We start from the raw sequence: 16,719 nt of genomic DNA on the forward strand, positions 1-16,719 counted from the left end.
CTTGGCTGTCCTGGACCCTCCTGTGCTGAGTGCATGGCCCCACGGCTCCTGGGGGACAGTGAGGACAACGAGGTGGCAGGCAGGGATAAGTGGGTGTCCCAGAGTGCTGTTGGAGGTCCCCAGCAGGACATGCACCCATGCCACGAGCCTGCCCTTGGCCCTGCTGGGCTCCCAGGGGCTCATTCCGACCCTGCCTGACAAATAAAGGAATCAGTTCTTCCTTCAGGGATGACAGTGGGCTTTCAGTTCTGCCCCTATGACACCTCCCTGTGCTGGTTGGACCTTTCACACAGGCACAGCTGCCAGCACCATGTTCCTGTCCCTCCTTGGCATGGCGGCAGAGGGCAAAGGGGATCCAGCGCTCCCCAGCCCCACGGCGAGGAGAGGCACACGGTGGTCCGTGCCCGAGGGCAGGTACGGGCCGGGAGGAGGACAAGGAGGAGCTGTGGGGGTGGGAGAGGGTGTGCTGCGGAGGGAGGTGTCCGAGCAGCTCCTTGTAAAGGCGACGTGGGGAGGGCTGGAGCTGTTGAGGAGGGGAAGGGCTGGCGGCAGCGCAGGTCGGGAGCAGCTGGGGTGAAGGCGGATGGGGTGTGAGCTCCTGGGAGGGACGGACCCTTCCCAACCTACCTGCAAGATGAGGGTGTTTGGAGGGTGGAGGATGTGGCAGGAGCTCCGTGGCGCTGGAAGGAGGAATGCGGGCCGAGGAGATGGGGCTGATCCCTCCATCCCCCTGCCTTGACTGAGGGTGTCCCCGCCGCAGGTGCTGCTCCCTGGGACCTGCCAGAGCTTGGGGAACGCGGAAGGGCCATGTGTGCTGTCGGCATCCTGGGCTGGCTGCTGCTGCTGGTGCCAGTGCCCCAGGTGACAGGTGAGCGCGGGGACGTCGCGGGGGTGACAGCGGGGCTTGGGCACCCTGGGGCAAGGACAGGAGCCGTGGGGCAGCGCGGAGCTGGGTGCCCGGGAGGTGCCGGAATGCCGAGCACGGAGATAATGGCATCGCCCCGGGGCAGGAGGGAGAGCAGACAGGGACACGTCCCTGAGCCGGCAGCCACCTCCACCCTCCCAGGTGCCCGACCCTGCATCCCCAAGGATTTTGGCCATGGCTCGCTGGTTTGTGTCTGCAACGCCACGTACTGTGACACTCTGGATCCCCTGGTCCTGCCGGCCCCCGGCTCCTACGTCAAGTACGAGAGCAGCAAGGCCGGCAAGCGGCTGGAGCGGAGCGAGGGGAAGTTCCAGCGCAGTCTCCGCACCCCAGGTAGCGCCACGGGCAGATGGCGGTGCCTCCGCGGGACCCCCAGGCACCGCGGACTGAGCCGGGCTCTTCCCGCAGGGCTGCTGCTGACGCTCAACATCTCCGCGCTGTACCAGCACGTGAAGGGCTTCGGCGGGTCCTTCTCCGATGCTGCTGCCATGAACATCCTGAAGCTGTCACAGCCAGCCCAGGACAACCTGCTGCGCTCCTACTTCTCTGAGAGTGGTGAGCACTGAGGGCACGGCAGTGTGAGCAGATCGTGGGGTCGCCAGAGGTGGCTGTGCCTGTCCCCGCTGCAGGGACATCGTCACCTGGATGCCTGCTCTGGTGCCGCTTGATGCTTTTCCTGCTCCTCAGGGATTGAGTACAACCTCGTCCGGGTCCCCATGGCTTGCAGCGACTTCTCTGTGCGCCCCTACAGCTATGATGATGTCCCCAATGACTATGAGCTGAAGCACTTCAGGCTGGCGGACGAGGATGTGAAGATGAAGGTGGGAGGCTGAAGCTGCTGCCATCAGCACCTTGTCCCCTCTCGCGCCGGAGCTCCTGCATGTGCTGGGACCCCCAGGACCAGGTGCTGCTGAGCCCTGCACACCGTGGCAGGGTGCATGGGGACAGCCTGTGGGAGCTGGCACCTCCTCCAGGGCATGTCCTGGCGCATCCCAGCTGTCACTGGCAGGGTGAGGAGCCAGGGCACTGTGCCGTGGGGTGGTGCTTGCCAGCTACCAGTTTCCACTGAGGTCCCTAGAGTCCTCCCCTTCCTCCCATGCTGGGCCCTGTGGTTTTGGGGAGGTGCAGCTGGAGCTGACCCTGTCCCTTTGCCCCCTCCTACAGATTCCCCTCCTGCGCCGAGCTTTGGCCATGAGCAAGCGGCCGCTGTTGCTGTTTGCCAGCCCCTGGACCGCTCCAGGCTGGATGAAGAGTAACGGGGATGTCCGTGGGAAAGGGACTCTGAAGGGGAAGGCAGGGGACAAGTACCACAAGACCTGGGCCAACTACTTCATCAAGTACTGTCTCTGGAACCAGGCTGGGATGGACAGTGGGAGGATTGGGGAGTAGGATGGGGGCACAGCAGAGCTGATTCTGCCCCCACTTCTCTGCACCAGGTTCCTGGATGAATATGCCAAACACAACGTGACCTTCTGGGCAGTGACGGCGCAGAATGAGCCACTGGCAGGGCTCTTCACGCCCCCCCAGGCCCCCACCATTGCCTTCACAGCCGCACAGCAGCGGGACTTCATCGCCCAGGACCTGGGCCCCGCACTGGCCCGCAGCCCCCACCGCACACAGCTCCTCATGCTCGACGACCAGCGCATCCACCTCCCACACTGGGCCAAAGTGGTGAAGAACAGTGTCCCTTCCTTCCCCCCCGCCTTGCACCCCAGCCCCAGGCTTTGTTGAAAATGGAGCCAGGGCCTCTCCCAGCCCTAGAGAGTGGGAGCAAACCGGGTCTGCCAGAGTGGGAGCTGGAGCCAGCTCCTTCCAGAGTTGCCGCCTCCGCGTGTGCCTGGCGGGAGTGAGGACAGGAGGTGGCACCCACATCCTGGATTCCTGGATCCTGGCAGTGCTGCTGGACACCAGCACCTTTTCTGGGCAAAATTTTGGCTGATTTGCTTTCCCCCCATAATGCTGCAAGGGCTGTTTGGGGGAATTGCCTTAAACTAGGAGGAAAGGAAGTAAAACGTGGTCCTGCCCCAGCCTCAAGCCAGGCAGCATGGCCTTCCTTTGCCTTCAGCCATGGCATGGCTGCAGGGCTGGACCACACCAGGGGGATGTGGAGGGAGCAGCAGGCAGCAGCAGAGCCAGGTGTGGGGTAAGAGGCACAGTTTGCCCACCAAGGGGCAAACCTGTGCCCCACTCCCTTAGCACTGCCCCCAGTTAGGTGCCAAAGCCATGTTGGGGCACCAGATCCATGCTAGGGTGCTGCTCAAAGGGTGCAGTGCTGTAGAGAGGGGGCTGCAGGTGGGGTGGGCTGTGGTGCCCATGGGAGGGGACAAAAGGTGGCCCTGAAAGACCGCACTGGCACATGGACTCCATGTGTCCATCCCCACAGGGTTCAGGCATGGGTTGTCTCAGTGTAAGGCATCTCCTTTGGTCCCTAGGTCCTGGGAAATGCCACAGCTGCCCGTTATGTGGCTGGCCTGGCAGTCCACTGGTACCTGGATGCCATCGTCCCACCCAGCTGCAGCCTGGAGGCCACCCACAAGCTCTTCCCTGACCATTTCCTCCTCTACACGGAGGCCTGCACTGGTTTCTTCATGTTCCGCTTTGCCGTGTCCCTGGGCTGCTGGGAGCGGGGGGACCACTACAGCTACAGCATCCTCACGGTATGGCCCCCACACTGCCCGCCCGGGGCTGGGGGGAGCCCTGCTCAGCCTTTTCCCTGCCCCTCCAGGTCATGAACCACTTTGTGTCTGGTTGGACCGACTGGAACCTGGTCCTGGATCTGGAGGGAGGCCCCAACTGGGTCAAGAACTTTGTGGACAGCCCAGTCATTGTGGATGGCAGCAAGGATGTTTTCTACAAGCAGCCCATGTTCTACCACTTAGGGCACTTCAGGTAGGTCAGGGGGGCTCACGTGCTGCTGCCAGCCCCAGACCAGGGGCAGAACCCCTCTCCTGGTCCTCTCTCCGCAGCAAGTTCATCCCTGAGGGCTCCCGGCGGGTGGGGCTGCACAGCAGCCGCCGCTGCCTCCTCTGCCAGCTGGAGCATGTGGCCGTCCTGCGTCCTGATGGTGCCCTTGTCCTGGTGGTCCTCAACAGGTCAGCCCAAGCAGGGATGGGGGTGACACTCAGCTCTGGCTGTCCCGAGCTGCTCAGCCCCTCTTTTTCCCCAGGTTTGGCCGGGATGTGCCTTTTGGAATCCGGGACCCTGCCATGGGCTTCATTGAGACTGTGGCTCCAGCCCACTCCATCCAGACCTACCTCTGGCGCCAGGAGTGATAACCAGGGGATTGCTGGGGGCCTCTGGGAAGTTCCAGGGGTCAGCTGCTCCTCCACCCTTTCCAGCATCCCTCAAGGGTGGAAGCAGATGGTGACCCATTGCTGGGAGTGGAGCCCCTGCACAAGGGTCTCCGTGTGCTCCTGGCACCAGGGTCTGGCTGGGCCTGCTGCTTCCCAGCCTCCCCTCCCTCCCGGCACTTCCCATCCCCCGGAAGTTCCCACTGCACCGTCTCCTGGACCACACTTCCACACGTGGCCCCCTTGAAACCTTCGCGTGTGTCACGGGCGCCAAGTAAAGCCATGACGCGCTCCCTCCGGAATGCGCCGTTCCCGTCAGTGTTTCCTCTACGCGCTCGGAAATCGCTCGGTTTTCCTCGGCGGGGCGGCATGGGGCCAGGGGTGCCCCGGGGGCTCTGGCCCCCGTGGCCTGCGGGTGGCTCCTTGTTTATCCCTGCAGCTGGAGCTTCCACCGCTGCCAGCCCTTGATTCATTCCATATGTGCTGTTGGTTTTCCCTAGCCTACTTTTTTGGGGAATTTTTTTTAAATCCAAATGTCAGACGCTGTCAGAAAGGCAGAGTAAATGATATCAATGTCCCCATCCACCAAACCTTATGGACAAATCAGGCTGGTTCCACCTCTCCAGGGTGGCCTCTGGACAGAGTGCCCTCTATTCTGGCTGTGGCCAACGCCAGCCGCAGCCCGCAATGACCTCCCCGTCCTGTTTGCTTTCCCTAAATACCAGTTACAGTATTCCCTGTGCCTTTGGGAACGTTACCAGCATCTTTGAAGTACAGGAATGAGAAAGCCAGAGCTCTCCTTGGCCAATGCCCCTGTGTGAGAGCCACAGAACTGCTGAGGTTGGGGAAAATGAAAAACCCAGAGGCTTTACAGCTGGTTTATTGGAGTGTGGTGTGAAGGTGGCACTGGGCTCTATCCCAGGCCTCTTCATGAAGCACATCAGCCTGTCCTGTGCTTTTATCCGTGTTCCTGGGGAATGCTGGCTCAAACAGCAGCTGGGTTGGGCTGCCTGTGCTTAGAATCATAGAATAGAATCATGGAATCCTTGAGGTTGGAAAAGGCCTCAAAGATCATCAAGTCCAACCATTCTCCCAGCACTGCCAAGGCCAACCCTAAAATGCGTCCCCGAGTGCTCCATACACATTTGTTAAATCCCTCCAGGGATGGCAACTCCACCACTGCTCCAGGAAGCTGATGCCAGAGCTGGACAGTCCTGTCCATGAAGAAATTTTCTTTAATATTCAACCTAAACCTCTCCTGGGAAATGCCACAGTTCTTCTGATGTAACTTGAGGCCATTTCCTCTTTTCTAGTCCCTTGTTCCCTGGGAGCAAAGCCTGACCCCCACCTAGCTGCACCCTCTTGTCAGGGAATTGTGCAGAGCCAGAAAGTTCCCCCTGAGCCTCCTTTTCTCCAGAATGAGCCCCACCAGCTTTCTCAGCCTCTCCTAGTGCTCCAGACCTTTCCCATCTCCATTCCCTTCTCTGGAGATGCTCCAGCCCCTCAATGTCCTTCTTGTCATGAACACAGAACTGATCCCCAGGGTTAGAGGTGTGGCCTGAGCAGTGCCCAGCACAGGGTCACCACCCTGGTCCTGCTGGCACATTGACTTCTTGGGAATGTCCCCTTCCCAAGGGACATCGGACCTTCGCAGTGCTGGGATGGCACGTATGGAACCCTCACCCTGGAGTGCAGCAGTGCTCAGGCATAAGTGTGCAGGGAAAGGCTTTGGCCCAGCCCCTCTGGGCTGGCTCCCTGCTCCTGCCTGTTCGGAACCGCAGCTGCGGCAGGATGGTGCCTTCCCTCCCTGTTGAAAAACCAGCTGGAAAACGGGGAAACGCAACACCCCCGGCAATGGGTGCGCGGGGTGGCGTGAGGCTGGAGGAACCACCCCCATCATCCCCACTGCCTGCAGCGTGTGCTTGGGGGTTCCTTCTCTGGTGGTGGCAGGAGGAGCAGGGCCTTGGGTGGGGGATCTCCAGGGAGGGGCTGTGATCCTGGGTCAGGGGCTGTGCTTCCTGGGTAGGGCTGTGACACTGAGTGAGGGGCTGTGGTCACTGTGTGGGGGACTGTGGTCTCTGGGTGGGTCTTTGCCTCCCTGGCCACCCTCACCAGCTGCCCCAAAGGGACTCCGGGGCAGATGCCACTCCCTCCGTGCCTCTGCCCGCCTCCTGTTTCTCCTGCGGAGCAGATGCCTGCAATTAGGAAGGTTCCCAAATTAGACGGTGTGGAGTCCAGACTTGTTTTGCAGATGATAAACTGCTGCAGCCGGCCCCACCCAGCCCGCTGCGGCGTGGGGCTCCGGGGTGGGGGGCACAGCCGCACGGAGGAGGGCTAGGGGACGTCGGCGGGCAGCGCCTGCAGCCCCCGCTGTGCCCATCGCCCGCGGAGCCAGCAGGAGGGGTCGGTGGTCCCTGCCATGACCGGCTGCTGCCTCTGACCTTGCCAGGCAGGGTTCTGGAGCAGCCACAAGCGGGATACAGGTCATGGCAGTGGCACTGGCCATGGCAAAGCCGAACTGCTCCCGAGTGGGATGAGCAGGGACCCTGGGTGGGCACAGCCAGCCCTGCCCTGTACCAGGTGTCCCAGGGACACAGGGCTGGTCCCGTGGGGCTCTTCCCAAGGGCAGCTGGGCAGGCCTGGCTATGGGGGGTGATGGAGGCACCTGGGGAGCTGGTGAGCATCCTCCCCAGCTTCCCTCTGGCCGCTGGAACAGGTTTCAGGAGACCTTTGCAAATGCTGTGGTGTGTGGAAAGCTTATTGGAGCCAAGTTGCAAAATCATCCCCAGGCTCCTCTTCAAACAGAGAGTCCCATGAGCTGTCCCATTCCAAACTCACCTTTCCTGCTCCGCCAGAAGCGTCACCTCCCACCAGGCACAGCCAGGACACAGGTCCCGCTGCCGCAGAGACGCAGCAAGAGGTGGTTTGGCAGCAGGTGAGTCCCCTGGATCCGAGGCGGCTTCAGCAGGTGGGAATGGGGATAGAAATAGTGATAGAGATGGGCATGGGACAGCCCTGGGCAGCAGGACCATGCTGAGGCCGTGCCCTGGCCAAGCTGGGCATCATTCCCAGGCAGGGAATGGGAGGCAGTGGAGGTGGGACAGCTGCCTGGCCCCAGTCCACATCCCACAAGACCTTGGGGAGCAACAAGATGGCATCACCCCACCCTGGCAGAGGTCCCCAGGTGTCCTCAGTCTGGCACCAGGGTCCTGAGGCTTGGAGGTGGCTCCTCCTGTGTCCTGACAGAGAGGCTCCTTGCCCAGCACCACAGGAAGGACAGGACCTGCATAGAACAGGGGAATATGGGACTCTCCATGCCAGTGTCTTGAGCCCCAAACCACTCTGGCTGGTCAAGCCCCAGCTGCCACGCATGTGACATTGGGAGTGTGGAGCTGTTTGCCCCTGGCCATGGCTCAGGAGGCACTGGAGATACATGGGGTGATGCAGTGTGGCATGACATGGCACGGCACAGCTGTGGAACAAGTGAGGAGGGAGAAGGAGTGGGAGGGAGTTGATGGGAGTGAACAAAGTTACTGGGTACAGCCAATGTGGGTGGCTGGGAACAGTGGGCTGGTGGGGTGGCTCACACCTGGGGGCTGCCCACACCTGCGGGGCTGCACCCCCACCTGGGACATAGCCAGAACTGTTGGTAGACTCTGGAGGGATGGGAGGGAAGGTGAATACTGGGCTGGAGCAGTGAGCAGAGGGCAGGACAGGCTTAGCCCTGGCAGGTGGGTCTAGTGGTCCCCAAAGTCCCTGGGCAGGGGGATGATGCTGGGGCTCTCCCTGCCCTGTGTCTCTGTCCCTGGGTCAGGCTGAGAAGGTGTGGAGCTGGGTCAGGCTGAGAAGCTCTGGGTGTTGACACCTCCCCCTGCTTCCAGCTCCAGTGTGTCCATCAGCATCGTCTGAGCCACTGCAGCAGAGGTACCATGGGGCCAGGCTGTACCAGTGTTCTGGGCTGGCTCCTGCTGGCGCAGGCGGCCCTGCAAGCCACAGGTACGTGTTGGCACGTGTCCCTGGGCTTTGGAGGGTGGCGGATTTGGAGTCTGGGATGAAGGGATGAGCTGAGCTCCTGCCACAGCCCTTGGTGCCCACCCAGTCTTTCCTCTGCTGCAGGTGGCCGTCCCTGTGATGCCAAGGATTTTGGGCACGGCTCCCTGGTCTGTGCTTGCAGTGCCACCTACTGTGACACACTGGACCCCCTGGTCCTGCCGGCCCCTGGCTCCTATGTCAAGTATGAGAGCAGCAAGGCCGGCAAGAGGCTGGAGCGGAGTGAAGGGAGCTTCCAGCACAACGCCAAGAGCCCAGGTACCACTCTGGCTGCACCTGCTGTGACAGAGTCTGTCCTACACAGCGGGGATAGTGACACTGTGTGTCCCTACAGATTTCCACCTCACTCTGGACACAGCACAGAGGTACCAGAAGGTGAAGGGGTTTGGTGGCTCCATCACTGATGCAGCTGCCATCAACATCCAGTCCCTGTCCAAGGGTGCCCAGAACCACCTGCTCCGCTCCTACTTCTCCGAGGAAGGTGAGCCCAGGGCAGGCAATGCTGTTGGGTGGTAGAGCTGGGGTCTGGCTGCTGAGATTTGTTGTGAGGGGCTGGGGGATCTGAATCCCCAAATGCAACTCGAGGATGCACATCACCACCTGCCCTGTCCTCAGGCATTGAGTACAACCTGGTGCGTGTGCCCATGGCCAGCACTGACTTCTCCATCCGCCTGTACACCTACGCCGATGCTGAGGGCGACTTCGAGCTGAGGCACTTCAACCTCACAGAGGAGGACACACACATGAAGGTGAGTCCTGCAGGAAGAGTCTGAGGGACTGGGTATGCTGCCTGGCTGGGGTGGGGTGGGATGGGATGGGATGAGATGGGGTGGACAGGAGATGGAAAGGAGGTCCTTCCTGCTGATTAGGAGGGAGATCCTTCCACCTGGGTGGAATGGGACATGATGGGATAGGATGGGATGGAATGAAATAGGAAGGGGAGCACGATGGGACATGATGGGATAGGATGGGATGGAATGAAATAGGAAGGGGAGCACTTCCAATGGGGAGGGAGAGGACTCATCCTTACACCTGGGTGAGATGGATGGGATGGGGAAAGGGAGCATCTTCCCGTCTCTGGGGAGGGAAATGACTCCTCCTGCTGCCTGCACTGCCAGTACTGGAACAGACACAGAGAGCTCTGTGCCATCCCACTTCTCCCTAGATCCCCATCCTTCAAGCAGCCCAGGCAGTGGCCAAGAGGCCGCTGTCACTGTACGCCAGCCCCTGGACCTCCCCAGTCTGGATGAAGACGAATGGAGCGATGACAGGGAGGGGAACATTGAAGGGCAGCCCTGGGGACAAGTACCACCAGGCCTGGGCCAAGTACTTCATCCGGTGAGGGGCCCCAGGAGTATGGTGGGAGCTGGGGATGCTATACCTCGAGCTGGCACAGTTGTAATGGGGCCATTCACCATCTCGCCCACACCAGGTTCCTGGATGAATATGCCAAGCACAACCTGACCTTCTGGGCAGTGACGGCAGGGAATGAGCCCACGGCTGGTGAGATCATCTTCTACCCCTTCCAGTGCTTGGGCTTCTCCCCTGAGCACCAGCGGGACTTCATTGCCCAGGACCTGGGCCCGGCGCTGGCCAACAGCTCCCACCGCCATGTCCAGCTCATCATCCTGGATGACCAGAGGGTGATGCTGCCCTACTGGGCCGAGGTGGTGAGTCCCCATAGCAGCTGTCCTGGCCTCACAGCAGATTTTCCAGCCCTGGGCACTGGTGACCCTTTTCTCCTGCCAGGTTCTCAAAGACCCTGTGGCTGCTAGCTACATCAGTGGAATCGGCATCCACTGGTACCTGGATTTTCTGGCGCCCATCGACCTGACACTCTCCATCACTCATCACCTCTTCCCGAACTATTTCCTCCTCTCCACGGAGGCCTCCACAGGCTCCTACTTCTGGGAGCCCAGGGTGGTGCTGGGTGGCTGGGACCGTGGGAGCAAGTACAGCCACAGCATCCTGACGGTAGGGCCTGGTGGGAGCCATGGACACACCAGCCACCCCAACCAGCCCCTGGGCCTGCCTGTGGCTCAGTACAACCCCCTGCCCTGCAGAACCTCAACAACTACGTGACAGGCTGGACCGACTGGAACCTGGCCCTAGACATGGAGGGAGGCCCCAACTGGAGCAAGAACTATGTGGACAGCCCTGTCATTGTGGACAGCAGCAAGGACATCTTCTACAAGCAGCCCATGTTCTACCACCTGGGCCACTTCAGGTGTGTTGGGGCCACAGGCTGCTGGCTCCTGCTGCTGGCTCCAAGTACCACATCCTAAATACCAGACTCAGACCCTGCTTGTCCCCACAGCAAGTTCATCCCCGAGGGCTCACAGCGGGTGGGACTGGCTGTCTCCAAGAAGTGCCGCCGCTGTGACCTGGAGCACTCGGCTTTCCTGCGCCCTGACGGGGCCATCGTCCTGGTGGTGCTGAACCGGTGAGTGGCTCAGTTCTGATCCTTGGTAAAAGGCCCTACTGACCCCACTGAGCCGCCATCCCCTCTTGCCCTCTTGCTTTCCCCACAGCTCCCCCATGGACGTGTCCTTTGGGATCTCCGACCCACGCGTCGGCTTCATTGAGGCCATGGCTCCCAACGACTCCATCCAGACGTTCCTCTGGAAGCAGCCAGCCTAGTTTGGCCACAGCCAGCAGAGGAGTGAGGTGCCAGCACCAGGAACATGGTGCTGGTGGCAGCTTGGAGAGAAGACACCAATGGGGCTGGGGCTGCAGCACAGCTCCTGCAGCCCCCTGTGGCCCAGGGGACCTGTCTGACCCTAGGGCTGCAACGCCTGTACTTTTCTAGATGTTTTCATAAAATAAACAGGTTTTCTACAAACTTGCCCAAACCCCCTGACGTCCCCTTGTTGCCAACTCAGTGGGCAGGACTATGTCAGGGGCCAGAGGAGGCAGATTTGAGGCTGATGGTACCTCCTGAGCCCCATGGATCCCATCCCTCCTCATGCTTAGGTTCCTGGGGCATTCCACAGGGCCAGTGCTGCAGGAATGCAGGGAGCCGTCACCCTAAGGGATGGCATCTCCCTCCCTCATGTCTCCACTGCAGCATCCCCCAGGCAAGGAAGAGACCAAAGCTGACAGGGCCCAGGGCTCAGCTGCAGTCAGGACACGCAGCCGGGATATAGAGCAGAGCTCTGGCATCGGCAGCTCCAGCTTCCCCCTGGCCAGAGCAGGCGGCTGTGGTTTCTCCTGCTGGAGCAGCCATCAGCCCCTCTAGCTAATGGGAACCGGGAGCATGGGGAACATACTTCCTGAGTGACGTTAGAGGGGAGCGTGCTCGGGGGGGCGCTGCACTGAGTCATCCCCCTCCCAGTGGGGCCCCTCGAACTGGGCCAGTATGGGGGAGGCTCTGCAGCTGGCCCAGCACCATGGCTCTGCTCCAGCCCAGTGTGGGGGCCCCTGGCCACTGCACCCGGGTGGGGGGCATGGGGGGCGCGTGTCCAGGAGTGCAGCCGGGGGACATTCAGCCACCGCAGCAGCAGGGCTAGGATGCCGCTGGCGGTGGCAGTCGGCAGCCAAACAAGCGAGGGCTGTGTGCCGATCTGGCCCCACGCCGCCTTTCCATCTGTGCACTCGTAAACCGGCAGCGGTCAGCGGGAACGGCAGCGCAGCCAACACCGGCACCAGCCCTACACCAGGTGGCCCCGGGGACCGCGGGGGCAGACGGAGCCCAGGTGGCCACCCCCAACCCCTGTCCCAGCCCACGCGATGCACTCCCAGCTGTGCCAGCTGCAGGAGCTCCCCGGTGCTGGCAGGCGTGGAGGAATGCAAACAGATGTCAGCACTGGAGGGATCCCGGCTGCTGGAGCCGGGCTCCGGGTGTCCCGCTGGCAGCAGGGAGTGCTCCTGGGCTAGGGACGTGTCCTGACGAGCAGCCCCGGCTGCCCTTGGCTCTGGTTTTGTGTTCTGGCTGTGCTGCCGTGCTCAGGGCAGATGGGCTGGCAGCAGTGTGGAGGGGACGTACCAGCCCCACAGAAGTGCTGTCTGTGCAGCCCGGAGAGATGCCACGTCAAAAAGATGCAGGGGAGATGTGGGGCTCAGCGGGGCTCAGCCCCACACCTGTTGGAGAAGGGACAGGGAACACTGCCGAGATGCCACAGATGCTTTTAGGTCCCCCCTCTGCCCGGTCCACAGCAAGACCCAAGGCTAGAGTGAGGGGCGGAGCCACAAGCAGGACACACTGGTGCCTGCAGCAAAACTCCAGCCTGGGCAACTGGGGAAATTGGGAAGGGCTTTGAGGGTGCTGGGAGTATGAGAGGGTGCAGTTGGAGAGAGGGAGGTTTATTGGCGTGGCAGGGACGCTCCCATGGAGAGGGCTGTGGTTCCTGGTGGGACACAGAGCGGAGCACCCGCAGACAGCAATGCTGCCAGGCTCCCGGTGTAAAAACAGTCAGTTCCAGGGGCTGGGGAGGAACAGTCACACAGCTTGTCCTCACTCCTCCTCCTCCTCTTCCTCCTCCTCCAGGGTGATGGGCTGCCGGCTGGCCGGCCCCACGCTGCCACGCTGGATGGAGACGATGCCGCTCAGGAAGGCGTAACCCAGCATGGCCACCAGCCCCACCAGCACCGACAGCAGCTGCTTGCGCCATTTGTGGGGGTCCTCCTCTGCTTCGCTGCCATCTGTGCCCGCAGCCCGAGGGGCATCGGTCAGGGGGTCACCTGGAGGGGCAGAGCAGGGATGTGGGTGGGAAGCGTCATCCTGAGACTGAGCGCCAGCTGGGGATGTATCTGGGGGAACAAGTCACCCCGAGCCTGCAGGGTGAGGTGGGGGATGGCTCTCACCTCGGTCCCAGGGGAAGTAGAGGCTGAGGATGGAGGTGCAGTAGTTGCACAGGTTCTGCAGGGACTTCAGGTGCTGCTGCAGTTTCCCGTTGGGCAGCTTCGCCTTCAGGAGTGGCGCCAGGCGGCTGAAGACTAAGGCGTCGAGGGAGGCTGGCCTGGGACACAGAGAGCTGTGCCTGGGGTCCCCACCCAAAGCCACTCAAACCCACCAGCCACCGCCAGCCCCAGCACCCCTGGGGATGGCATGTGGCTACCCCACCCTGAGAGGGTGCCCTGTCCCCTGCAAGCCTGTTCCACCCCAAAGCAATACAGAGGGACTGCAACTCCCCTGGAGATAACAGGGCTTCAGCCCTGCTGGGGTATGGGGAGTTCACAGGCCCCTTCCCCTCTCCCCGCCTCTAGCCACCTACGAGTCTCCAAAGAAAAACTTCTGGGAGCCAAGACGCTGGGAGAGGAGTGTCAGGCATTCCCGAGCTTCCCGGTAGAGCTGCAGGAAGAGGACAGAGGATTGTCACCTGCCCAGGTACCGTCACAGTGCTCAGGGGAGCAGGAGGAGGGAAGCCAGACCCAGTTTGGATTCTGGCTTCACAGGGATCTCCTGGACACTGCTGAGGACCCAATGCGCCCAGACCCCATCCTTCACCTCCTTCTCCAGCCTCTCCTCATCCTCCATGTAGTCATCGCCCCACATCAGCTGCAGCCGTTCCAGGTGCCGCTTGTGCATGGCGTTGGGCAGGAAGAAGTTGAGGGGGAAGGGGATGGTTTCCGCGTACCACTTCCGCGTGTGCTCCACGTAGTTCTTGGCGTCCACCCAGAAGGTGTGGATCTGTGGTGGAGAACAATACACAGCCTGGCCATGGTGGGGCTGCACCCAGTGCTGCTGGCAGTGCTCTCTGGCTCTGCTGGCAGCTGGAAACACACCCGAACCCACTGGCACAGCTCCAGGGAAGACCCCCTCTTTAGTGAGCCTCCCTTCCCTGCAGCACCCCCTGAGCCTCACCAATACTGGCAGCAGCTTCTCCTCCAGCAGGGACACGAAGGCCAGCGTGTCTGCACTCTGTGTTGCCGACAGGTCGTAGTCAGCATTGTACTTCTGTGGAGCAAATGCCCGGTTTGATCCCATGAGATGTGCCAAATCCCACCCGTGAGTGACACAACAGAGTTCCCTCCTCCCTGAGGGGCTCCAGTACCCCATAGCCCAGGGCAGGGGATGCCCCAAGCCCCCAGTACCTGTTTCCTGAGGTGTGTTATGATCTGCTGAGGTTTGGAGATGGTACCCTCGTCCTGTGTCCGCAGCGCGGGCAGGTGCCCTGCGGGCAGGGGGAGTGGGAGCTGCAGTCACTGTGCCCGAGGCACCCCGAGCAGGTGAGGGGTGCAGGGGGCTGGAATGGGGGATGGACCCCCCTGCCTGGATGAGGCGCACGAGGCAGTGACAGGAGTGTAAGGTAAGGTGGGAACAGAGCAGTGCATGGGAGGGGGTAGAAACTGTGTGACAGGAAATGGAGAATGTGATGGGAAAAAGGAGTTGCAGTGGGGAGTGGGGGTGGGTGATGGACAGGGAGGCACAATGGGGAGTGATGGAACAGGGGGAGCAATGGGGCATAACAGTGCAGTGATCCAGGGAGGCAGAGAAAAAAGGGGGGTGCAATGAGGTGGGGGGTGGGATGAGGGTGTTCAATGGGACACAAGTCGCAATGGGATGAGGGGGTGCAATGGGACAGAGGGTGTGACGGGGCATGAGGGTGCAATAGGACAAGAGGCAGTGTGATGGGACACGGATAGTGATGAGATGATGGAGGTGTGATGGGATACAGGGGAGTGCAGTGGCAGGGGGACACAGGACAAGAGAGTACAGTAGGATGAGAGGGTGGGAGGGTGCAATCAGGGGCACAGGGATGCAATGGGGTGGGAGGGTGTGAAGGGGCAAGGGGTGTAAGATGGTAATGGTGGTAATGGGAACAGGGGGTGTGATGAAGTACAGGGGGGTTCAACAGGGTGGGATGGTGCCGTGTGGGGAAGAGGTGCAGTGGGATACGGGATGCAATAGGGCAGAGGGCCCAGTGGTGTGGGGCCACAGGACGTGAGGGGTAAGATGGGGTGGGGGTGTAATGTATGGAGGGTGCAGTGGTGGGGAGTGGGGGCAACGGGATCACGGGGCTGTGACGGTGTGGGGGGTACCGGTGGTGCCGGTATCCTCGGCGAGGCCCTTACCGGAGGGGCTCCTCCAGGGGCTGGTGACCCGGTGCACCTTCAGCGGCGCCCCCGTGAACCGCGCGTAGGTCTGCGGGAGGGAGGAATAGAGCGGGGGTCTGCCCGCGGGACCCCGGCCCAGCCTCGGACCGGCCCCACCGGACCGGCCCCACCGCCCCAGCCCCGCCGCTCACCAGCACAGCCAGGCAGTCGGGGTCCACCGAGGGCAGCCCCCAGCCCCCGGCCCAGCAGAACAGCTCCATGGGCGCCGCCATCTTCCGCCGACCCGGAACCGGACGGGCGGCCCCGCCCGCCCTCCGCGCGGGGCGGCACCGACCGGGGGGTCCGCGATGGAGCGGGGCCGAGCACAGTCCGGGGGCCAGGGCGGTGGTGTCTGCAGGCTCCTTGGGGCAGAGCCCCGCACCGAACAGCGCTGCTGTGCCCGCACGTTCAGCTCAGCGCCACTCAGCTCACCCTGCTCGGCCCCGCACCGTGTCGCACGCACTCTTTAAATTTTTAACTCACAGCTTAGCTGTGTCCGTCATCTCTCTGCACTGCCCTGGACAGCCCAGCTTAGCTCCACACTGCTCCACGCTGCCGTGCCCCGGAACATTCAGCTCCGCGCAGCTGAGTCCTGCTTAGCCCCGCACTTCCCTGCACGGCCCCACATTGCCTCGCACGGCTCAGCTCAGCTCCGTGCTGCTCACGCTCCTTGGTCCCGCACCGCACTGTCCTGCTGTGTCCCGCATCTCCCCGCACGGGCCCACGCCGCTCAGCCCAGCTCCGCGCTGCTCACCCTGCTCGGCCTCGCAGCGCTCAGCCCCGCACCCCCCGCGCGGTCTCTATGGACAGCGGCCGGGCCGGGAGCCCGCTGGCAGCGGCGGAGGGAAAACGCCCCATGTGCGGCTCGGGACCACCCCCTCCATCGCCCGCAGCCCCTCGTTACGCGGGATCGCTGGCGCGGAGCCGGACCCGGGCCGCGAGGCTGGGGCAGTGCCGGGGCCGGGCTCGGCCCGTTGTTATGGCACCGGGGGAAACAGCTGTAAACACGGCCGGGACACCCCGGGCCGCCCGCCCGTCTTGGCCGGAGCTCCGTGGGAGCGGCTCAGCGGCCCGAGCACACCCCGGCGGTACGGAGCGGCCCCGGGGCTCTGCCGGCCCGGGGGGGCTCCGCGGCGTGGGGCAGCCCCGTACAAGCGGCCCCGCGGCCGGTTCCGCTTTTCCGGGCCGGGATGCTCCGGCGCTGCTGGGGCGGCTCCAGCCCGCCCGCCTGACCTCACGGTGAACCGGCGCTGTGAGCGGGGGCTGCCCCGGGCCCGGCAGTGCCGGGGGGTCCCCGAAGCCCCGGGCCCAGTGCGCCGCGCCGGTGCGGTGTCCCCCTCCGGGGCCGGAGCCGCAGCCGGTGGCCCGTCGGTGTCCCCGGGATGCGCCCGGTGATTGACGGCTCTTTGTTTCCTCCTC

At 62.6% G+C, this 16,719-nt stretch overlaps 2 protein-coding genes across 2 annotated transcripts; one reads left to right on the forward strand and one right to left on the reverse strand.

Moving 5' to 3' along the window:
- Nucleotides 1–363: 363 nt before the first annotated feature.
- Nucleotides 364–10,905, forward strand: LOC310919511 (uncharacterized protein; the record flags this gene model as incomplete). Its single annotated transcript, XM_083878879.1, has 23 exons — nt 364–414; nt 761–868; nt 1,067–1,258; nt 1,334–1,480; nt 1,613–1,746; nt 2,090–2,262; nt 2,362–2,651; nt 3,138–3,217; nt 3,358–3,609; nt 3,651–3,814; nt 3,892–4,017; nt 4,092–4,193; nt 7,090–7,150; nt 8,097–8,211; nt 8,332–8,523; nt 8,579–8,746; nt 8,881–9,014; nt 9,431–9,603; nt 9,698–9,935; nt 10,015–10,239; nt 10,329–10,492; nt 10,583–10,708; nt 10,797–10,905. Exons 2-23 carry the CDS (start codon nt 808–810, stop codon nt 10,903–10,905), a joined length of 3,426 nt encoding a protein of 1,141 aa, XP_083735005.1. The 5' UTR covers nt 364–414; nt 761–807.
- Nucleotides 10,906–12,546: 1,641 nt separating this feature from the next.
- On the reverse strand, nt 12,547–15,629 carry MTX1 (metaxin 1). Its single transcript, XM_083879096.1, has 8 exons — nt 15,453–15,629; nt 15,280–15,349; nt 14,299–14,378; nt 14,069–14,161; nt 13,712–13,894; nt 13,479–13,555; nt 13,069–13,223; nt 12,547–12,945 (listed from the first exon to the last, which is right to left on the reverse strand). Exons 1-8 carry the CDS (start codon nt 15,531–15,533, stop codon nt 12,719–12,721), a joined length of 966 nt encoding a protein of 321 aa, XP_083735222.1. The 5' UTR covers nt 15,534–15,629; the 3' UTR covers nt 12,547–12,718.
- Between the last annotated feature and the right edge of the window lie 1,090 nt (nt 15,630–16,719).

This window comes from Zosterops lateralis (assembly GCF_965231275.1).
Source record: "Zosterops lateralis genome assembly, chromosome: 27".
In the NCBI taxonomy this organism is placed as follows: domain Eukaryota; kingdom Metazoa; phylum Chordata; class Aves; order Passeriformes; family Zosteropidae; genus Zosterops; species Zosterops lateralis.

What these genes read in the sequence shown, in the direction of transcription:
- MTX1 (XM_083879096.1), bottom strand. Translation starts at nt 15,533, where the DNA reads ATGGCGGCGCCCATGGAGCTGTTCTGCTGGGCCGGGGGCTGGGGGCTG. An exon ending in CCGACTGCCTGGCTGTGCTG is followed by an intron (nt 15,350 to 15,452) that starts GTGAGCGGCGGG and finishes TCCCTCCCGCAG; the next exon opens with ACCTACGCGCGGTTCACGGG. An exon ending in AAGTTTTTCTTTGGAGACTC is followed by an intron (nt 13,224 to 13,478) that starts GTAGGTGGCTAG and finishes TCTGTGTCCCAG; the next exon opens with GCCAGCCTCCCTCGACGCCT.